The 23,239-nt window shown below is 53.2% G+C and overlaps 2 protein-coding genes across 3 annotated transcripts in view; one reads left to right on the forward strand and one right to left on the reverse strand.

Annotated features, from left to right (window-relative positions):
- SND1 (staphylococcal nuclease and tudor domain containing 1) overlaps positions 1–23,239 on the forward strand; it is a 422,591-nt gene that overhangs the window by 339,542 nt on the left and 59,810 nt on the right. The window lies entirely within an intron of this gene.
- Positions 17,493–19,839, reverse strand: LRRC4 (leucine rich repeat containing 4). The gene is made up of 2 exons (XM_055590846.1): positions 19,750–19,839; positions 17,493–19,555 (listed from the first exon to the last, which is right to left on the reverse strand). The coding sequence occupies exon 2, from the start codon at positions 19,453–19,455 to the stop codon at positions 17,497–17,499; it is 1,959 nt and encodes a 652-aa protein (XP_055446821.1). The 5' UTR covers positions 19,456–19,555; positions 19,750–19,839; the 3' UTR covers positions 17,493–17,496.

Consider the following 23,239-nt stretch of genomic DNA (forward strand, 5'->3'; position numbering starts at 1 on the left):
CCCTTCGGGTGTCGAGCCTACATTTTAAACACCCTTTTCCTGAGGCCACCGAGAGAGGCCTTACCTGTGTCTGATTACCACTGACTCACACTGGGAGGTTGTCCAGCAGGATGGACACGCCCTGGGCCAGACTGGGTGGCATTCCCACCCACCACCAGCACCCCCCGCAGTTGTCGTCGTACTCCTGTGCAGCTTAGGAGGTCCGTGGCAGTCTCCATGACTGTGGGACCACCTCAGAGATGGTGTTTTAGCCTGCTGCAGAAGGCAGCAGAAGTTTCTTGGCTTAGGCAGTAGGTCCACCAAAAAAAAGAGAGGATTATGGGTGTTGCCTGATGTGTGCCGACCACCCTGGCCAGCTAGCTCGCCAGCCCCCTCCGCCCAGCAGTCACTAGTCACTGCTCCCGGGATTGTCCCTGGCCACCCAGAGCCCCTGTGGAGCTGCCAACACTCCGCAGCTCACAAAGGGCCCTGTAGCATCTCTAATTGAGGAGCTGGTGAGCAGACGCCCTCAGTAGAGGTATTTTTAGCTGCAGTGGTACAGCCTCATCTTTTTTCAGGATGTTTTGTTTAGGTTTTCTTCTCCTTTTTTTTTAATAAGTAAATTTGAAGATGTGGTCCCAATCCCTAGTGCCAACACCCAAGAAGTTTTGGTACACGCCCCTCACCACAGACCTCATGAATCCTATCCACGGTCAGGTGCTAAGGCTCAGAGTTTGCCCCGAATACCAGGCCAGTGAGCCAGAGTGCACAGAGAGAAACGAGCTAGAATAGAGGACGTAAACGCAGGCTGGCCTGGTGTGAGGTGCTGAGGGCCCCGGGGCAGCTGGAACAACTCTCCTTCCAAACCTCTCAGACCTTTGGTGGGTCTGGGGGACCGAGTGAGTGGGCCTCACAGTTAATGGCAGCATTGCCCTGAATAAGCAGTTCCACTCTGTGGCTGACTGACTTTCGAATGCTTTTGTTTTCCTTCCCTTCTTCATCCTGGTCTGTGACTTGTCACCTTTTCCTTGACTTTATTTTATTTTATTTTTTTTTGTATACCACGTGATGGGGGTTATAGGACTTTGGTGGAGCTTGCGTCAGACCCCATGGGTGGGTCCTGGGGAGGTAGGCAGGGGTAAGTTTCCCAGGTATATTAGGTGATACCATGGAATCATTCTGTTAATTGTATTAGGTGTGATAGTGGCACTATGGTTATATAAGAAATGGCCATGTTTTTTGGGGAGATGCACTGCTGAAGTATGGAAGGGCAAAATGACATCATGTCTCGAAGATGCTTTAAAATATTTCAGCAGAGAAAAGGAGGGGATAGCTGAACCGAATATGACAAGTTCAATAACTGTTGAACCTGGATGGCTGGTATATAGGAGTTCATGACAACTCTGTATTTTCAGTGTTTCAGATTTTTCAAATCAAAAGGTTTTTTTAATAATGAAAAAATGTTTAATTGAAAAGCTCTCCAGGTGATTCTGATGTTCATTTCAGGTTGAGAACCAGTGGTTTAAGCGATTAAATTTGGATCACTGCTCCCTAGATCAGCTCTGACTTTGGATAACCTAAGACTGACCTTTCAGGATGAGTTCCCACGAGTAGTCTGCACCCCAGACTTATGACTGGGTGAGGCGCAGGGTGGGCACAAAGGACAAGCCAGACCTGGGTCTGCAGTCAGAGTTCACAGTGGACAGCTGGTCTGCTATGTCTCTTGTACCGAAGGACCTCAGTGTCACCCAGCCCCGAGCAGTGCTGCGCCACGTAGCGTGCCTGCCAGCGCTCCCACACTCCACCCTGAGGCCCTCGCTCGCACACAGGAGACAGACGACAGCTGCGTAGTGGCACACACCCCAGGAGAGTCCGGCTCTCCTTGGTGCTCAGCACTATAACCTAGTGGGATTTTGCTGAAGCTAGGGTAGGGGTGGGAGGCTGAAACTTGCCCCTCCCCCCGCTCCCAGGAGTCCCTGTGTTCTCAGCTCTGCATGCGAGTCCGTGATGACTCTTTTGTGTCCTCGGTGCCTATGCTGATTCCAAAGCTAAATGTCGCGCTGGCTGCTCAGCAGGTGGGGCGAATAGCAGCTGGCTGCAGCCAAGCTAAACGGAGCTCCAGAGCTCAAACTAGAAGCTTCCATGTGACATTTACACAGCACAGCCTTGCTCAGGATTCCGGCTTAGCACCCCTTCATTCAGGGGCAACCTGCCGGCCCTCCTTCACTTGAGGGGGGCCTTGTGATTTACACCTAAATGCTCAGCGAGTCTGTGTGTCGCTAAGGGAAGCTGAAGCGGAGGGAAGGCTACAGACTGCCAAGGTGACACAGCCCAGAACTTCACTACTAGTCATATATACTGAGAGCCTGGGCACCCTCCTTTGTGCTCCTGGGGGAAGCTTTGGCATAGTCCTTTCAGCAAATGCCAGCTTGAGAGAGGTGCCGAAGTCGCCTCCTTCGTCTCTGTAGGGGTCCTGGAGCATCTGCCTTCCCTCTGAGGTCTGAGGCAGTGCTAGTCCCGCCGGTGGCCAGTGCTCCACCCCAAATTCCAGCGCGGGCAGCTCCCTCATCCGGACCAGACCGGCAGGCTCCGAGGCGCCGTTTGGGTGGGAGAAGGTGGCTGCTCTCCCTGACTCCGTGCTGCTCCCTAGCACACAGGTCCCCGGTCTCCACCTGCAGACCATCCATCGTAATTCTCTCCCCCATTGTCCTGAGCTCCTCAAGGGCACGGCCCAAGTCTTTCATCTCCACTGTTCCCTGTCACCTGGCACACTGCTGGCTGCTGGACTGACTCTCAGTGAACCACAGAAGGGCTTCAGCAGCCAGCGCCCATCAGCCGAGGGTCAGAAACCTAAAGTTCAAAATAGTACTTTCTCCCTCGTTTAGGCTTCTGAACCTAAACTGGGTGCTGACCTGGAACTGTGTCTGAGTCGGTTTGTAGAGCAGCCTATGACCAGGGAAGGTGTCTGTTCTCTTCCCACTTTCCTTCAGAATAAATGATATTCTCGCTGTGCCTCGGTTTCTCCCATTTGATACCCACGGGCCTCTGAGCAGTCTGTCCTCTCTCCCCCCTTGCCGGGACCTCTGAGGAGGGTGGCATGTTTGTAGGAGGGTTTCCCTGTGTTTTTTGGGGGGGCCATCGGTCGAGTGATATCTGGCCCACTGTTCTTAGAAGTTCCTCTCCTAACCTGAATGAAACCTCCGGGCTGCTGGCTTCACTTAAGCAAAACCACCTACAAGAGGAACCCTCTGGAGTCGGTGACAGGACTGACCTGTCTGAGTGCGCTCTCAAGATAGAGGGCTGTCAGCCTGGGCGTGCTCTCGAATCACCGAGATGTATCTTTAAAATATCAGAGTCCTGTCTCCTCCATATCTGATCTAGTGGCGGAACGCTGGATGTTTTTTAACCGCTCTCTCCGTGCAGATAACATGTGTTGGGGACTGACTACCGCTGTGTTGGAGGGTCTTCACCAGAAGGAGCCCTTGAACATCCACTGCTGGCCTCCCTTTCCCACCCCCCGGCCACAGGAAGGTGAAGGGGTGTTTGCCGCTTCTGGGCACCCCCGTCGCCTTCCTCAACCGGTTCCAAGACACCGCTATTGTCCCAGATGGTGCGGTAAAGCCGCAGTCCCACCCCCATCCCCCACCCCACGCAGAGCCCGGTGCTGCTTAACCTTGGAGGGCAGATAGGTATCTGTGGAAGGCAGGTCGATTGTGTTTTAGAGGACAGTCCAGAGCTGTCACTGCAATTTGTTCAAATGAAGACTTTTTTTTTTTTTTTTTTTAACTCTAGCTTGAGGGAGTCCCACCTGGGTCACGCCCGCCAGCTCCCAGGCATCACCTCCCCGCCCCACCATAGCAGGAGAGTCTGCCTCAGCCTCGAGAGGCAAGGCCAGACACCAGTTGAAAATCCCAGACAGCTTCCTCTCCTCCCTCCACATCTTGTCAGATATTTCAAGCTTTGAGTCCTTATTCGTGCTCTGCCTACTTGGCTGGCTGTTCTTGCACTTGAGCGGCTTGTTTGCCTGGACAGGTCCAAGCTGTCTGAGCCATCAGCAGCTGCACCTCCTCCCTCGCGCCTTCTGTCGGAGCCAACCTTGATTCACAGTAGTGCAGATGGCCCGGCCTTCTCCAGCAACGCCCGCCACTCCCAGCCCTCTCGTGCCCTGCTTTCCCAGAGATGAAGGGGCTGGGTCAGGCCTGGCCTGCAGGTCAACCTGGGGCTACCAGGGAGACCACTCAGTTCATGCTCTGGCTTATTAACCCAGACAACACACTAACAAAAATTTTTGTTTTTTTTTTAAATCTGAACCACATCAGATAAGGATACAGCAAGGTCTAAGTTCAGATTATGCAGGAAATACTTCCCAGCTTGTGGCAGAGCTAATCTGTTTTTGCAAATAGCCCTGGTTCTAGCTTCCTAACTCTGCTTGCTAACTGTTACTGAGAGCTGAGAGAGAATCAGAGACAAGGGCAGGTGTCAGACATCAGCGTCCCCTCCTTCCCTCCCCTTCTCTCCCTTTAAGGCAGACTGGGCAACTTCTCTACTGCGCCTTGCTTTCTCAGACGGGCTCCAGGTGCCAAAAGGTGGTGCCCTGTAACATACCACTGTTATCAGTTCATTTCCTTTTTCCTTGTCCCTCTCCAAGAGAAATGAAGTGGCAGATGACAAATGTGAGCAGAGTCGGGGGTGACCTTGGACATAAGAAAGACATGCACACCAGGGCCTGGACGTCACTCTGCCCTCCTGCCGAGCTGCAGACGAGGTGCAGGAATGGGGGTCCCATCTAGCAGCCTGGGCCTGGGTGAGACCCACACCCATGCTTTCTGGCAGCAGCCTGCAGCAGGGTGGGGTGCTGGGGCCACAGGCTCCTCGCCCACCCGTGTGGCTTGGGACCAAGTGCAGATACACTGGCTCATTCGGGTCGTCTGTAAACCTAAGGGACACTAGCACCTACTGGAATGCCATTGTGCCAGCAATACCCATGTTCACAGGATTTACCCTGGGGCTCAGCTGCCACTCACATTATTTCCAAGCATTCTCCTCCATTGGAGAAACTGTCCCAGGTGAAAGTGGCTTCAGCACAGCCCCCAAAGCCAGCCCTTTCATGAGGGAATATCAGGACTGAGATATATTATCCACTCTCCCTACAACTTGGGGTACTTTCCTGAGGACTGGGTATTTTTAATCCTTGATAATGCTACAATATCTTTATTGGCACCCAAGGACCAGTAAAGGAAATTAGTCCTGAATATTCATTGGAAGGGCTGAAGCTGAAACTCCAGTACTTTGGCCACCTGATGCAAAGAACTCGCTCTTTGGAAAAGACTCTGATGTTAGCAAAGATTGAAGGCAGGAGGAGAGTCAACAGAGGATGAGACGGTTGGATGGCATCACCAACTCGATGGACATGAGTTTGAGTAAGCTCTGGGAGTTGGTGATGGACAGGGAAGCCTGGCGTGTTGCAGTCCATGGGGTCGCAAAGAGTCAGACATGACTGAGCAACTGAACTGAAGGACTAGTAACACAGAGACTGAGGCAGAGGCTGCCTGAAGATGTATCTGCTTCTCTCCCCATCATCAGAGCCAGTCATTTGGTGAGCACGCTCATGCCCTAGTAAGCATGATACAGTGGATGGGATGGAATTAAGGGGCCTTCGATAGTGAAGGACAGGGACGCCTGGCATGCTGTAGTTCATGGAGTTGGAGAGAGTCAGATACGACTTAGCGACTAAATAACAATTCCACTCCTAAGATCATGGTTGGGGTCTATTCTCTTCTATCCAATTTGATAAGGAAGGAAGGAAGATCTTTTACCTTTTACCAATACCTGGGAACCTTTTTATTTCTCTAAAGCCACAGGATAAGTATCATCAAACTGCTGGATTTCCTGCTCTTCAGGACTGGCCCTGTCCTCCAGGGCTTCTGTCTTAGCATTGGGTGTTGCCTTCTCTTCCTGCTACAATTGCTGCTTGGCCTATTAGCCTCAGGAAACTTATTCTGTTGGATCCGTTCTCTTCAAGTACCACCACATTTTATCCACCTGCCTGCTTTCGTTTTTGATCCACGCATTGTCATCATTTAGATCCGCTGGTCTAAGTGACCCACAGGCACAATCCAGGCTCTTGAGATGGGTGTCTCCAGGGTCTGAAATTGACAGTATTTGTCTTAACCCTTAAAGTAACCTTGTTGTAGCCAAAAACCTTAGCCAGCAAACACCTCAGCAGATGCACTGCCCTCCACCCCACCCCACGCCTCTGGTGACGCAGGAGAATAGCCCTAGAGCCGCGGGGCGCAGTGTCCAGAGGGCAGCAGAGCTCCAGTGGGTGCGGCCATCCCCTGGCTGCCAAGCCCCTTGTCACGTAACAGGTTCAGAGGCTTGGAGGTTGGAGTGGGGAGGTTCTGTCCTCCAAACTCACCACGGCACTGCCTGTAAACCTGCCTAGCCAGGGCCCAAAAGGGCTGCCTGCACAGCCCACATCATCCAGGTGTCTGCTTGATGCCGTGATGTCCCGGGCCTACGGGGGCTGCATAAGTACAGCTGCAAGCTTCCCACTAGATGGTTCCTGCTTCCCCCACACAAGGTGACCCTCTCGGGCTCCGTGTGGCTTTCAGTATAGGTGTAGGCATGAGAGATGGTGCCCTTCTCTCTGGGGACAGGTAAGGAAGAGATTTCCCAGCTGAGTTCCTGGGTCTCTGTTCCAAATGTAAAGGAGCGCCCCCCACCACCACCATCCCTCAGTGTCCCCAACTCTGCGCACCTGATTCCGCCTCAGTCCATTTCCCAGCCGCAGCTCTACTGGGGACAAACTCTTTACCCTTGTGGTATTCTGTAAGCTGGAGCAGTAAGTCCCGAACCTCCAGAAGGGAGATGAAGTGACCTTGTGGGGCTGACGGGTAACAGCACAGCCAGCGTTTGTTTCGGGGTGTTGATTTCCACGTATTAAGGTTTGAGTTGCTACTGAGCTCCCTTGCCCATATGTGTGACAGTCAGGCTCTGTATCCACAGAGATGCCCAAGCAGGGACGCAGTGTGGGGCGAGAGCTATGCTGCTGTGCTCTGGCACCTGAGCACGTTTCCATCTCCAGCACGGAGCTGCCAGTGGGGAACTGCTGAAGTGGCACTCCGAAGGATCCACCAGGGAGACCCCTCCATCTCCTGCCAAGCTAAACAAACCCTGCCTTGCCCTGTTCTGAATCACACCTCCCTGCAGATTCATTCCTCCTTCCCTGGCGCGGCTCGGGCACCGCCTTCCGGGAAAGTCCTGGGTGTCCGCAAGAGAGGCGTTGGAGGAGAAAGGAACTGATGGAGGAAGGGGGAGTGCCGCTCAGTCATCTTTTAAGTAGAAAGGAAAAGGTCAGCGGAGCCGCACGGGGCCGAGGCCGCATCAGTGTTGACTCTGCCTCACTGCGGCAAAGGGGCCGGCTCACCGGGGCGAGCGGTGGGCACTGCCAACCCCACCCAGCTGCTGACAGCCAAGCACAAAGAAACGCGTGCTCTGTACACACAGATGGGTCTGAGTGTCAGCAGGAGCCCGTTTTTAGCCCTTGCCCAGGAAAGGCAGCCCACAACACAGTAATTTAATTAAATTTGCTTCTCTCCATGGCCCACATATTTGAAGAGGTTTGGGGGGAAATGAATCTGGCTGAGGAACATCACCCTGCCGCTCTGGCACTGCCCCAGAGCCGAGCCGCAGCACCATAAAGGGTCTCGCCATCCTGATTACGGCCCAAGGCATCTGTCTGCACTGCAGGCTCTCTGGCCAGGCTGCCTGCTGGAAGCAGTCGGTCTCCATCACAGGGAAGCCACCGGGGGCAAAATAAGGGGACTCCCCGCCCCCGACTCAAGACCTGCTGGCAGCAGCCTTGGCAGTACCTAGAGCCGTGGTGGCATTAGCTTTCCCCACTGGCCTCAGAGTACGAGAAGGGAGAGGGCAAGACAAGAGGACCCCCCTCCCCCACTCCCACTGACACTGCGGCCTCAGTCATCACCCCAGTTTCAGTGTTAGCCCACATGTGTGGGCTTCTGCTCTGAACGTGATCGGTTTCTAAGGACCTGAAATGGACTCAGCTTTTTCATATTACCCTGCTGCCTTCCTCAGGTGCTAGCAGTTTTTGTTCATTATGCCTGAGCTTAACTCACACCCAGACCCCCATGACCTCCCACTGCCTCCCAGCCAGTTTTGCATTACGTTTATCAACTCCTCGGGGCTTCCCTGGTGGCTCAGTACAGAATCTGCCTGCAATGCAGGAGATCTTCCTTTGGGTTGGAAAGATCCCCTGGGTGAAGGGAATGACTACCCACTCCAGTATTCTTGCCTGGAGAATTCCTTGGACAGAGGAGCCTGGTGGGCTGCAGTCCACAGGGTCACGGAGTCAGACAGGAGTTACCTATGCTTTTGCTTTCTCTCGTCTTCGCCCTCCTATTCAGGGTGTCTGCCCTTTCCTCTTAGCACTAACCTCTAGCCTGTCTCTCAGCCTTTCTTGTCCTAGATCGGCAGCACCAAGTCTTGGAGAGGTACATTCTCTGGTGATCTTTCTGTCCCCCTTCCCAAGAGTACATCCTCCTGGCTGGTAATCTCTCCTGCATAATGAGAATAGCAGTACCTCCGAGAGAAAGGGAATTTCTCTGGCACGGTTCAGCTCAACACCAGCAGAACACAGGCTGTTGCTTAGGAGTGGGAATCATTAGTGTCAGGCCATTATTGGAGGGGACCGGTCTCTAGGGGAGCTAGCAGAAATTACCGCTCCTTAATAGACGGAAACTCATTTGCTCCAAGCCCCCGCCCTCCTCTTTATTTCTCTGCATTCCCCACCTCCCTTCTCTTCCCAGCTTTGAAGTTGAGAAGAGAGGTAACTCCACCCGATCCAAGATGGCAAATTTCTGCTAAATTAACTTGGTTAAAAGAGATCCTTGGCTGCAAGCGGCTGTTTTTTAGAATGTTTCTGTTGGGACTTCACTTGAAACCATCATGAAGGAGACAGATTCTAATTAAATGTATGTGATAGAATTTCTAGCCAGGGCCACTCTGTCGTTTCCCTAGAGAGGATTTGTTGAGATGGGGGAAGGGGCGTTCACTGGCTGCAGGCCCCTGAGTCAGCCCAGGCTGTCTGAGGTTTTCCTTGCTTACAGTACCAGGGAAGACGTTCCTGCTTCTCCAGTAGTCAACTTGACCTTGAACGGACCTCTGACATGATTGAGCTTCTGCAGAACTTCCTTCTACCTGTTCTTTACAGCTCTTCACTTTTATGGAGATGGGTAGGGTGGCCTCAGCCACAAATGCCCCTTCTAATTTGTTTGCTGGCTGGGCAGCCGTCAGAACTCCCCTGCCCTGGAACATTTGTAGTTGAAGAGAAAGGAAAAGTTGCTGGATTTCTCAGGTCTAGTTGTTTGAGTGAAGTCAGGTGTGGGCACCATCTGGTTTAGAGTGTGAAGCCCAGATAAAGTCCTGGCGTGAAAGGCCTTCCGCTCCTCTCCCTGCCTCCCTGGAAGCAAAAAGTAAGGGATGGCACCAGTTTGCAGACTCCAGGGGCACTGGTCACCTTGTAGCTTCTGTCAGTGGCGCCCCCTGCTGTTATAAGTCTCAGTAGCCCTGCCGGTGCTGGGCTAAGAACCCAGAGACCTGATCCCAGTACCACCAGCTCACGGGCACTGGCAGTCACATCTCCCTGGGCTTCCTTTTCTTCACAAATAAAATAAGAGGGTTCACCTAGATTTTCTGAATTAACTTGGAAACTCCCTTCACTGTCTCCACCTTCCTGAAGTCAGAAGCTGGAAACTGTCAATCTGTCCTCAGCTGCCCGTCCCAGGTCGACCAGCTGTGAGAACACACAGGTGATGCAGAGGGGCCCTCGGCTGACATTGATCCCACTGGTCAGAGCAGGTATGGACTCAGAACAGGAATGCGAAAGAGGGATTAAGGGACGGGAAAGTTACTCTGCAGCCCAAGAAGCTGAAACCAGAGGCACACGGAATAGGCCAAGTCCGGTCCTCTCTTGCGCTTGTTCTCCTCTGTGACTTCAGAACCTTTTTCCCTTGTACACGTGCATACAACACACCCAGCAGCTGCCACTACTTCCTTCACAAGGGAAACCGAATGAAATGCAGGCATGCTTTCTGAGCTGTCTCAGTGTTGCCATATCCCTCTAAGCCTCCTCTCCCCATTCCCCATTGAAAAATTATCTTCCCTTCCTCTGGTTCCTTTAGCAGTCTTTTCCTCAGCCCTCCCTCCAATCTTAACTCCAGACTTCCCCAACTCATCCCCTTAAGAGATGAATGGGAAGAATACACTGTCATGTCAGAAGGAAGCCATTGTCAATTCACACAGGCAGACGCTAATAGGATAAAGTATTATCTGACTTCCTTTAAGTCCAGAAATTAAGTCTTCTTGCAGTGGTAATAGATTATCACTGTAGCCACTGCAGCTGGGGGGCTGCGGGAACAGGCAGTCCATATCTGAGGCCTGGGCTCCATGTCTAGCACTGTGATGGGCCTGCTGCAAGGGATGTGTTGTGCATTCCTGCAGACACCAGGGCACTATCCAGGGAATTGCCTCCAGCTCATTCAGTTCACCTCCAGGGTGGAACCTGAGTAGGAGGACCTGTCTGAGTGTCCTTAATGAACCTGGGTGAGTGGGTTGGGCCTTGAAGCCTGGGGAACAGTAGCCTGAGGCCAGGAAACCAAACTTTGCACAGGGAACAGTTCTTGTGCGAAAGCTCATCTCCGTCATCCTTGCTGACTCATGGAACGGGTAGAGTGGCTTATCTGGTGACTACATCCCCACCTGCACAGACAGGGAAACCAGGGTTGTGAAATGTAAGAAACTACAGATTAAGGACTTGCCTCAGAAGAGGAAACAGGACTGTGAAAAGGAAGAAAGAGCCACTGGGCTTCTAGAATGGAAGGATCTTGCGGGGCATCCTTGGTCCTGTCTTGACAGACAGTTGGACACACACGGGAGGGGGGAAGTGTGACAGGAGAAGGAATGGAGGGTGTGCTTTCTATTAATGGGAGATATAAGCAGGTGAATGGATATTAAAAAAACAAGTAGATCAAGGGCTGTTCCTTTGGTATTTAGTAATTAATCTCAACTTAGTAATGGCTCTGGTGTTGTTTCTAGGCACACAGAATGGATGAACCTGAAAAGCTAAGTACCACTTTGGTCCATCCAATCCCCACAGCTGGCGTTAGCGTGGCCTCTCAGCCTTACTGCTTCCCTACTACAGGTCCAAAAATCTTTACCGGGCTAAGCTAGCAATGACAGCACCATCCTTGCAAATGCTACCTTCCTTGGCCAGGAGAGCCTCCTCTCTCAGGGCTGTCCCCCACGGGCCCCGGCCTCGTCTCTCTGACTCACTGCCAGGGTCCACGTGCAGCACCGAACTCAGAGTCGTCATGATTTTTATGGGGAAACATGATTTATATAACAACCCCACCACCACCACCGAAATAATACTCTTGTTGTGGATAAACAGTGAGCTGCTATATCTCCTCTTCTCCTCTCCCATGACTGTACCTTCTTATAAAGGAGGGAGCCTGTCAGGATCAGAATTTGATTACAGCCCTGAGGGAGGGGTTGCTCCCAGCAGTGGACAGCCTCCAGCATCTCCCACCCCCCGCCCAGCAGTGGACAGCCTCCAGCTTCGGGAACAGGACTGTCGTGGGTAGGTGGTTTGGCCCAAGTACTGACAGCAAAGCTGGCATGTTCCAGAGGATGAAACCTGTGATCATGCTAAAATCTAATTCTAGCCTCTCATTAGGAAATCAAATGCTTGCTTTCTTAGGCTTCTCTTGGAAAGTTGATCTCCCTGCCTTTCTTCTCCTCTGCTCCGTGCCATGAATTTCACACTGCCAGTCCTCCCCCCATCCAGGGTCCTGCCAGCCTCCTGTTTGTGAGGGCAGAGGAATCTCCCTGGCTTTCCTCCCAAACTGCATTGCAGCCCCTTAGCCTCTGTATCTGCCACATAGCTCCATTCCACTCTCACTTGCTCAGATTATGGTGCTTTTTCTCCTGTCTTGTTTTTCTTTCCTCCAAGCCCCTCAAAACTGCTCTGAAGCCCCAACTGCCCTCTCTGTGCTCCTTTCTCCTTCCTGGTGCCTCCGTGGGCCCACCTCCCTTGGTAAAGCACCCTGATAAAGAAACAAGATGATCTGAGAAGACACTAGGAAGCTTATTACCTTCTTGGCAAAGGCCAGGGTTCCTGGTAGTATTTCCTATCCCAGCTCTCAGCTTGTGCACCACCACCACCAACAGATTACCTTTTCTCCTGACTCGCCAGAAGGAAGGGTAATCTGCTCCTGGGCTAGGACAACGCCTTGGGTCATCTAAAGGGCTCAATTAAAGAATGGAGCACAAAGAAGAAAAGTAAACCCATCTTTCCCACAGTGCTTGGGCTTGTAGACAGTGCTGTCATGCTCCCCAGGACTTCTGGGTGACCGTCCCCCCTCACTAGACTAGTCCAGTAGGCGTGTCCTCTCTTTGGATGTGGATGAGGTTCAATAATAGAGGTGGTGATGGAGGCTGGTCAGTTGGTCTTCCCCTTATGTAGTATCATCAAATTTTAATTCCTACAACAACCTACGAAGTATTGAAGTAGACACCAATATTATGTCCATTTTAGAGATGAGGAAAATGAGTATTTGTCTGAAGTCACACAGCTAGTAAGTGATAGAGCTGGAATTCAGCCTGGGGAGACCAGCTCCAGAATCTGTACTTGCAAGCACTATGCTGTATTGCTTTGCAGATACATATATTTCACTGATCTGCTTCCTGAAGCCTTTATCCCTGCTCCCAGAAGCAATTCACTTCATCTCAATATAAAGCAAAAATGAAAACAACCTTAATCCACTGCCCAAACCATTCTTCCCCCCTCCAGGGGAAAGGGTGCTTTCTGAATGGATAGAAACCAAGAGAGGTGCTTTGAGCCAAAAGTGCCTTGCAGTTTAGCTGAGGCAGGATTTTGAAATGGCGTGAACAGTGCCTGCATTAGCCGATGGCATGGAGCTCTGAGTGCCAGCAGAAGAGATAAAATCAGACATATGTTTGGATATAAATGTTCTCTTTTTCTCTTCTTTTCTTCTCTAATTTTGTTGCAGTAAAATGTTGGAGCCATAATTGTGGGCCCTGGCCCCTGAGGTAGTAGCCTGGGCTGAGTGAAGCCCACTTGGCCTTCTGTTAACCTCTACTCAGCTCTACTGAGGTGAGCCAGAGCTCTTCACTGTGAAGAGCATGGACTCTGGACCTCTTCCCCGTTAATAGGAATTGTCTTGAAGGGACCCTACTATTAATATGCTGCCCGCCCTCCCTCCGACCACCACCCCACGCCCCACCAGCTTTGGTACATATTAACAGCCATGATAAAGCTGGTGTCCCTAGGCCTTAGAAACTAGTTTGTCTCCTCTACCCTCACTGCCAATAGGATTCAGCTTTATGACCAGAGAGTCATAAAGTGTCCTAGAGCAGATTATGGGAGTAGCAATCAGATCATGATTTTAGAGCTGGGGCTAGGGCAGATGCAATGGAGAAGAGTTAAGGAGCCCCCTGCCCCCGCCCCGCAAACAGTCTCACTGTTCAGCCAAACAAACAGAAACCACTCCACTGTGCACAAGTTGCTCTGAGAGGTCCTCTGAGACCTCTGTCAGTCCTTTACTCTGCAGAGCTTCCCAGGCCAAGGTTGGGAGAGGACCAAGCCATCGTTCCACTGTGAGCACCCAGCCTTGTCTACGTCACCTTTTACCTAGCAGTCGTTGCCCTCTGTAGGATTCCTGTGGTTTCTGTCTGCCATTGAACCTAAGAATCAGGCAGCTATTTTGTGTAGTCCTGAGAATCCAACTCCTTAGCACACGTGGCCCTTGGGTCAGCTCTGGGGCCCCTGTGGTCAGAATTCTGCTCAGTAGAACTGGTTCAAAGGAGATTGGACAGCTCCAAGAGGGAGGAGAAAAGAGCACAGCAGTATCTATAGGAAGGTCCCATTTTCATATTGGCCAGGAAGGAAATATGTTGAATGAGAAATCACATTGGTTTGGGGAGTCAGGAGACCTGGCTTTCAATCCCACCTCTTCCCCTAATTAGCAGTGTGACTTTGGACTATATCATTCAGTTGCTCTGGGGCTCCGTTTCTTTGATTATAAAATGTGAAGGGATTAGACTACATGGTTTTTCACAGCCTTTAAAAAATTCTGTCACGAAAACTCCCTAACTCCATATAATCAGCAGCACTCTTTTCCCTCTAACATGTTGCTATAACTCTTCCCACACCCACCCGCCCATCCCAATCCAGCGAGCTGCCAACCCATGTTCCATTCTCAGGTTAACAAACCCTACAGTTTGGCCAGGCCAAGGATGAGTCTCCTGCCCAGCATTAAAGGCGGCACTTTCGGTGCTCAGGGGACCCCTCTCTGAAAAGTTGACCCAAGTGCCTTCTACAGAGAAGGGCATACTCAACACCATGGCGAAGGAGCATTGCCGCTCTAGAGGCTGAACCAGTGCCCAGGTCAGGGAGCAGGCCCAGTGAGCAAAGGAACCCCCCTAACAGCTCTAAGGACACTCAAGCCCGTGAACCATATCCTGTCTCCACAATGTCCTCTGACGTTCCTTCGGGAAAACACCTCTCCCTTACATTCCAGAGCTTGAATATGCCCCACCCCCAGGACAGGTGCATCTGTTCTTAGGACTCTTCCCCAGGAATGTCTCAGGCCTGTTTCTTCACCTCTCTCCTCAGATGTCTATTCAGCCCCCAAGCCTTTGTCATTTCACAGCAACTGCATAGTTCCCTGACTGCCCAAAGAGCTGTCGGAAGAGCAGGGGTGGGAGGAAATGGGCTCCACACCCTCTGCTTCTGAGGCCGCTCCTTCCTTCACAATCACCTCTGAATGTGTACCTGGGAAGCTGTTCTAATAAACAGCCTGAGTTGTGTCTATGGCACCAGGAAAAGGGGTGATTTCTTGCATTTTTCAACTGGTCCTCACCAAGTCCCACCCTTTTTTCTGCTGCAGTTTTCTCTCTTTTTTATTGGGGGTAGGGTAGCAGAGGACAGGCAGAGGGAACACATCATTGTAGCCTAGAAACATGAATAGCAGTTTCTTAAAGTGTGAGCCCATGCATACATGCTGCCACAAACACGGATACCCAGAAATTTTGTATAAGCAAAATACACAGAGAGAGAGAGGAGGATTAAGAATTGGCCCTTTCTTAGCCAACTGCTGCAAAGTGCTGCCGCCTCTCTCCCTGTTCAGCGCCAGGGAGATCACACCCACTCAGTCCCGATTCCCTGCATTAGTATAAATACTGGCGCTTGAAGAGACGCAGGGTCCCAGTTCAGGCAGCCTGCCTGAAGGACACTCCTCAGCTAAGCATCAGGAGACTGACACCCACCACCACCACCGAGAGACACATTTGTTTATTTAGTACCCAGAGAATGGGAGCAGCCCTGCCAGAGGGATCTTTTCATCCCAACAACATTATTGCAGTCCTCTTCAGTCTCAGTCCCCCAGGGTCCCCCCAGTAAAGCTAGTGCTGTCTGACCAGCAGCTTCTGCTGAGGTGGCATTTAACTCCTGGCCGGGTCCCAGGAGCTGAGGTTGACCCATTTCCCCCGCTTTTCCAGGGCACAGGAAATTCGGTTCTACCCCCAACAGAGCCAGGGACTAACACACTTAGCTTGTGAAAGGTGCACTAGAATCGGGGTACTTTTATTTAAGCTAAGGAAAAGTGGTTGACAGCTTCAACGTGTTCCCATACTTTAAAAGAAATTGAACATGGTCCTCCCCTCCCCTTTATTCCTTTAAATAGAAATGATTCGGTCAATGCTCATAAGAAGCTATAGGTTCAGGGTCTTACTCAATTTAACCCTTTAGGGACATTGAATTAAAAATTGAACAATATTTATTAAAATACAAAAATACACTTTTCTCACATTACAATCAATGTTCTTTTGTTGGCGTTTCCCCACCCCCCCACCCTACCCCCCTTTCAAATCTGAACTCTTTATTTCCTTTTAAAGCTAAAATAATAAGTAAAGTTACATCATTAAATGGACCAGCATAACAGAGATCTCTGCCTTCCCCGCCCACGCCCACCCTTTCTCTTCCCCTCCTCCTGAGGCAGGCCTGGGAGAGGGAAGCCTTTTGCCCCACTGTGCCACATTCAACAGGACTCCACGGCCAACTCACTGTGCGTGCGTGTGCATCACTTTGTTCGAACTGTGGATTTCAGATCTTTTTTTCTGAAGCATCCTTGGTGAGGAAAGGCTTCATCACTTTAAATGAGCCTGTGCCCTCTCTGTCTCCCCCTTTTCTTCTCTCCCCATCTTCTGCCCCCCTACCCATCACCACAACCCATTGATATCAGCCGTAATAATGCCTAATGAATCAGCATTTAGAATAGTCACCAAATCACAAGCATGTGAAAAGCTTCCACTCCCCCAAGCTTCCCACTCCCAGCCTCTCCTCCCTTTCTCTACCTTAAAACAAACAAACCCTTTATAAAAGAAAATCATCAAATGCCATCATTGTCGACAATCATTTGTCAGACACTGGGAACAACAGGTGGACATGGCACTATGCTGATGTATGCCCTCCCGTGAATACCTTTTCTCTGTTGCTCTCCGCTCCCATCCCACTCTGGGACCCCCAGGCCCCTTCAGAAGCCGCCTCCTTCACCTGGGAAGCCCTGAATAGACACATGCCTTGCACAGAGTGGGTTAAGCCCAACTGCAGGAATCTGGTACAATGTGAAAGCATTTGACTGCAAGCTACGCCAGCTCCCTTCCTTCTCTGCTCCTCCCGTCAGGCGGGGCACACGGTGTCCCAGTGCACAAACCAAGAAGACCTGTGCACAGGGGTGCGCACCCTCAGTCCCTTGAGGGTTTCATTTGAATTTCAGTGATTTTCCTGTTTAAAACACCGTGTTACAGATCTGTCTTCCCCTTGGCCTCAGAAGAAAAATGTATTGCCTCTCAACATTCTAAGCACAGTACAAATTCTTAGTGCTTTTTTTTGGAATTTTTTTTGTTTTGTTTAAATAAGATAAATCTGCAAAGACAGCTCTCAGCCTGAGAAAGATGTCTATAGAAATGGGTAGTCCTGGGTCCTGTGAAGCATCTTCTAAAAAAAAAAATGACAGATTCCATCTACCCCCCACCCCACCCCTCAGCAGCCCGCACCCTAACTCTTTAGGGATGTTTGTTGGTGTTTTAAGTTGGTTTTATCTTAGCAGTTTTAACCGTATACCAGAAATCCCTTCTGGCCACATAGCAAGTTGACTTGTGACTTCTACCCCACAACATTCCCAAGGTAACCCTCCCCTACCCCCTTTAAATAGAACTTACAAGTTAGAAAATAGTTTTGTTTTGAGTTTTCTTTTTTAAATTTTAATATAATCTGTTTCTTTTACCAGCCCATAGATTTAATATATAAGCATATACAAGAAAAAGTCTCTCCCCACTCTGTACAAAAGTTGCTGTCTTTGTGTGTGTGTGCATTCTATTGCATTTGTATAAGTTTTTTTTTTGGGGGGGGGGTCATATCTGAGTTTCCTGTACCTTGTCCTTGGTATGGGTCTGAATGATATAAGGTTCAGAGATAGTGGTGACCGCGGGGTGGAGAGAGTTCCCCAGGCTGTTTTCTGTCCAGTGGGCCCCATGTGCTGGTTTGTAGGTGTTGTAGTTAATATGGTCATGAATTGTGGGCAGCACAACTGCCCCCTCACCTGATACACCGGCCGGAGCTGCTGTTGCTGCTGCAGGTGCCGCCGCTGGGATGTCGTCATCCACCTGGATAATCTCAACTGTCCGGGCGGCTGTGACTGTACTCCTCTGCTGGTGCCGCTTGCGAAGTTTATAGAAGACAATCAACATGGCAGCAGCGAGCAGGGTCACTGCCACAAAGCAGCCGATGATGATCTTGGTGGTCTTCATGACTTCATCCAGGCTGGTCTGCATCTTGTCGTTGGTGTCCGTCGCGGTCACTGCCACCTGCTTGGGCACACGGGTGGTCTGGATGAGCACCGTGGTAGAGGTGGTATAGGCCGGCTGGTAACCAGTGGACGTCGTAGGAACAGGCTTGTACTTGCGCGTTGTGTCCTCGGGCGAGATCTCGGTGGTCTCCACTGTGACCGTGGTGAAGAAGCTGTAGTTGGAGGTGTTGAGCTCGGCCGTGCTCACGTTGAGGTAGGCCGAGGCATTGGAGTTGCCCGCCACATTGGTCACCATGCACGTGTATACCCCTGTGTCTGAGAGCAGCACGTGGGAAAAGTTCAAGGTGCCGTCGTTGAGGACGGAGATCCGTGGGTGGCGGGAGGCGTGGCTGAGCACTGTCCCATTGGGCAGCAACCACTTCACAGAGGACATGGGGGGAGTCCGACACTTAAGTTCCGCCATCCGACCCTCCGAGATATTGAGGTCCCGAGGGGCATCCATGATGAAGGGGGCGGAGCACTGGAAGGAGGCCTGGTCCACCTCCACCAGGTAGCGGCCTCGCATGTGCAAGGGAGCGTGGCAGCGGCCACAGCAGGTGGAATTGGTGGGTATGTACTCCCGAAGCCACCAGGCTAGCCAGAGAATGTCACAATCACAGTTCCAAGGATTGTGGTGTAGGTGCAACTCCACCAGGTACCTCAGGGGGGTGAAGAGGTCATGGGGCAAAGAAGAGAGGTTATTATGGGCCAGGTTGAGTTCCACCAGCGAGGCCAGCCCATCAAAAGCATTCCGCTCAATCAGGCTGACCTGTGAGTTCATGACCCATAGCTTCTTGAGGGAGCCAAGGCCATGGAAGGAGCCAGGCCTGATCTCCGGGAAGTGGTTCCCCGACATCTCCAGCTCCTCCAGCCCCACGAGCGGGGTGAGGTTGGGCATGTCCTTGATGTTGCACATGCCCAAGTTCAGGTACTTGAGGTTGAACAGTCCCTCAAAGGCCCCCTCGGAGATGTACTCCAGCTTCTTGAGCTCCCCCAGGTCCAGGCGCATGAGGGAGGGCACCCGGTTGAAGGCATAAGAGGGGATGCTCTCTATGGGGTTGTTGCGCAGCCAGAGCTCCCGCAGCTTGGACAGGTATTCGAAGGCCCCGCTGGGGATGACCGTCAGCCAGTTGTCGAACAGCTCCAGGGTGTTGAGGCTGGCCAGGCCATTGAAGGCCCCCACCTCTATCTGCCGGATGGAGTTCCTGCCCAGCTGCAAGACCTCCAGGTGGTGAAGGTGGCGGAAGGTGTCGGCCTGAATCATCTGGATATTGTTCTCCATGAGGTTGAGGTACCGGGTGTTGGAAGGAATCCCCTGAGGGACCTCGGAGAGGCCCCGGCGGGTGCACACTACCTTGCTGAACTGGTTACTGCACGAGCAGACGGATGGGCAGTTCTGGGGCCCGGCGGAGGCAGCAGCAGCGATGGCTGCACACAGAATCCACACTTGCGCCGTGAGGTAGACGACGGGGAGCAGGACGGCATTCCAGGTGTGATGCACAGTTACCTGCCACAAGAGCTTCATGGTGTGGCACGTTCATAATTCACCATCGCCTGGGATTTTGGCTCGGAAAGGAGAACCAGCCCTACCCCGGCTTAAGTGAGCTAGGAGCTCCTCTTTCCATCTGGAGAAGGAGGTGGGGAGGGGGCGATTAGAGAGACGGAGCAGATCGGCCGGGAAGAAAAAAAAAAATCATGCCAAAACTAAAGAGTGGCCCCTCGTCTACCAGCGCCCCCCGCCCAGACTAGCCCTCGGAAAGCTGGGACTTGCTCTCCCCCCGAGGCGACCATCCCCACCCAATCATTCGCTGTCACCTACCTCGGAAGGAAGGAAGAGAACTGGCGTGGTGTCCTTAAGCGTTCTCCGCCGGAGCTGGCCACCTCGTTCCCATTCTCACTTCTTAGTTTTAATTAACAAAAGGGGGGAAGTCGAGGGGGCGGGGAGGTCAGAGGGAAGGGGAGGGGTGGGGGGAGACAAAATGGCTTCTAGTAAATCCGGAGCTGGCGAGCGGAGCCGCGGAGTTGAGGCGCGCCGGGAGAGCAGAGGCCCGGCGGGCTATGCAGGTGCATGCCCCCCCCTCCGCCCGAGGCGGGGCGCCGCCAGCGCTTCCCGGCTTTGTCCTTGGACCCTGGCCCCGGCTCGCACCAGCCGAGGGGGATGCCGCTTCATCGCCGGAGTGTGCCTCCGGTGCCCCGCGCCCGCTCCGGGGCTGCTACCAGGCGGGGAGTGAGGGGGCGCCCCGCAGCCTCCCAGGCCGCGCTCGCCGCCGCCGCGCTGCCCCCTCTCCTGGTGTCGCCGCTCCCGGCCCGAGGCAGCTGATGCAGTCGTTCGCTCGCGGTGCTGCGAGAGTTAAGAGGAGGTGTCTGCCGCTCCTTCGCCCCCTCCCTCTTCGACACACACCCCCTTCTCTCCTCGCCTCTTCTCTTAAGGGTTAAAAAGCCCCAAACTGGGCTGAGTTTCCCAGTCCGCCGGCTGCTGGTGCAAAGAGCAGTAATCCGTCCAGCCCCCCGAGGGGCAGCGGCGTGGAGGCAGCGCCGGGATCTGGTCCGCCGGCCGGAGGAGCGCGGCAGCAGCGGCGGCGGCAGCCGGGTCGCCCCGAACTGCAGGCCCTTTTGGGGAGTCCGGGGGCGCGGAATCGCCCGCCGCAGCCGGGCCCCCGGCGCACCACCGGCTCTGGCTTTGTGCAGAGAGAGCGAGTTCGGGGCTCCGGCCCCCGGCGCCTTCAGCGGCTGCGCTGCCCGTGGGCTGCTGCTGCTGCTGCAGCGGCCCCGGCGCTGGCGGCGGCGTGAGCAGCGGGGGTCGCGGCTGCGGGGAACGCTCCGGAGCCCGGGAACATGGTCCCCGCTCGCTAGCGGCGGCGGCGGCGGCAGCAGCAGCGGGGCCCCTGCGCGCGGCGCCCACCGTCTCCTCCTCGCGCCGGGCTCGCGGTGTTGCAGGCAGCAGCCACGCAGACTGCTCTCTCATCCTTTTGTCCTTCAGTCAGAACGTGAATGTACTGCTGACGCATACTGTTCTGGGGAGAAGATTAGCGTGATGCAGTGCTCTTATGTATTAACACCGCTCCCCCTCCGCTGCCTGCCCTCGAGGGGTTAACGCCGGCGCCTTCCAGCGCCGCGCCGGCCCGCGCCGCGCAGCCCCGATCTCCGCGCCACCGTCCGACTTCCTCCTTCCTTCCTTCCTTCCTTCCTTCCTTCCTCCCTTCCTCCCTCCCTCCCTGCCTTCCTCCTTCCTTCCTTTCTCCCCCACCACCCCCCACCCCCCGCCCCGGCCGTTTCCTCCCCGCCCCCTCTAGACGCGGGGAGCGGGCCGGGCGAAGGAGCCGGAGTGAGCGTCAAGTGAGGGGCCGCGCGCAAGTCGCAGGCGTTCGCAGCTATTTTGGTCCGATCGGAGGGAGCCGCCGGGTGGCCGCTGATAGGCTGGAGCGGCGCGGGGCTGCTGCGGAGGGACCGCGCGGGGGCCCCCGCCCCCACCCTGGGGCTCTGGGCGCGGTGGGCTCAGGGCCCCGGGAGCCAGAGGCGCGGCGGCCCGCGGCGGGGCTACTGCTGTTGGCGGGCCTCCCGCCCCAACCGCGTCATCCTCACCCCCACCGACTGCTGACGGGGCGACCGGCCGCTCGGCCCGGGCTGCACGCTCGGAGTTCTGAGCTGCACGGGGTTGGTGGGGGACGACGCGGGGGCGGCCGCCCGGGCGCTGCTGCCCAGATGCCGATTAGTCCTGTTCCCCGCCTCCCTCGCACATTTCCTCACCTCGGCTTTAACTGGGGCTTTAAATGATCGTTTTCTTAATGAGGGTTGCGGGGGAGGCAAACAGTGGAAGGAAAGACCAAGTGCGGGGAGCTAGGGGAATGACAACCTGGGACAGCACAACCACCAACGGGAAGGATCGAGGTGAACTCCCAGCCACCGCGGCACAACCCGTTGTTCATTCATGCAGCGGAGCCCTGGCTTTTCAACTCTTTGCAGCCCCGCGCCCTTTCCCCTCCCCGTGCCCAGAGTTTGGACTGAGTGGGTCTTAAACCCTCTGCCCCAGGAGCTTAACCAGCTCTTTGTTGCCTGGACTGCTTGGGAAGAACTGCGTAGCAACCTGCCCCTACTTCTGGTGAGAGGAGATTCCGGGGCATTGGATGGACCAGTGTAGGAGAGGGAACAGAACTTGGTGGCCTTTTCCCACTGGAGAAAACGACTGACCCTTTCTCTGCCTAGTGGGGGTGGGGCCATCTGTGGCTCAGCCCTGGAAAGCCAGCTGGTAGAATATGGCATTGGTTTAGTGATGCTTACCCCCAGGCTTCTTTCCTTGTGCCCCGCCCCCCTCTGCCTTGGCAAGCTTGCTTTTCTACCACCTCCACGTGAGCTACTGCTTAAGAAGAGGAGGTCCTGGATCTCTCAGCTCTCTGGGTTGTGCCACACCCTTATCTCAGCATTCTCTGCTGCCCAGTAACCTGAAACCTCCTTAAATATGCCAGGGAATTTTTGAAGTCCCTGAATGGAGTGAAAGCAGTTCCATTGTTGGCAAGTTGGGTTCCCCATTGCTAACCAACATTTTATTATGCATTTGCAGTCAAATAATAATGACGTTAATAGTTAATATGTGACCTAAAATCACATAGTAAGTGGGGAGCCAGTCTTTGAACCCTGGCAGAGCTCAGATGTCTAGAACTTGGGTAGTAGAAGTGTTTCTCCAGAGTTTTCTCCCAGTCAATAAGAACTCAGGTTTCATTCATCTCCTTCAAGAGTCATTTACTGGGATGTTTGTCTGCTGGCTAGATGGATGGATCTGTTCTTGTTTAATCTTCCTTTACCCAGTGACACAGTTGCCATAGTTGTCTCCATTTTGTGGGTGGATGTACTGAGCTCAGGCAGGCAAATAACATACTCAAGGTCATACACTCAGAAAGCAACAGAGCCAGCATCTCAATCCAGTCTTCAAATCCTGAGCTTGGTGTTTTCTTCACTGTTAGAAAAATGTTCAGTATGTTCACTCTGCGTAGAGTTCATGGCAGAGGCAAGGTTGGGGAACAGTGCATAAAAAACTTCAGTGAGGGACTTCCTTGGCAGTCCAGTGGTTAAGACTCCAAGCTGCCAATGCAGGGGGTCCTGGTTCCATCCCTGGGCTGGGAGCTAATCCCATATACTGTGCAGCACACCCAGAAGATAAAAGGAAAACAAAACTTCGGTGAAGGGTATATGAGATGTGTGTAGGATGAAGGGAGAGAGAGGAGGGACTGATAAAGTAGATCCTTTATTTAACTTGTTTCAGTCATAACAATTACTGTTAGGTTGGTGAAAAAATAATTGTGCTTTCAGACCTT

The sequence above is a fragment of the Bubalus kerabau genome, chromosome 8, assembly GCF_029407905.1.
Source record: "Bubalus kerabau isolate K-KA32 ecotype Philippines breed swamp buffalo chromosome 8, PCC_UOA_SB_1v2, whole genome shotgun sequence".
Taxonomy (NCBI): Eukaryota; Metazoa; Chordata; class Mammalia; order Artiodactyla; family Bovidae; genus Bubalus; species Bubalus kerabau.

Coding starts and splice junctions, on each gene's coding strand:
- LRRC4 (XM_055590846.1), bottom strand. CDS start 19,455: ATGAAGCTCTTGTGGCAGGTAACTGTGCATCACACCTGGAATGCCGTC.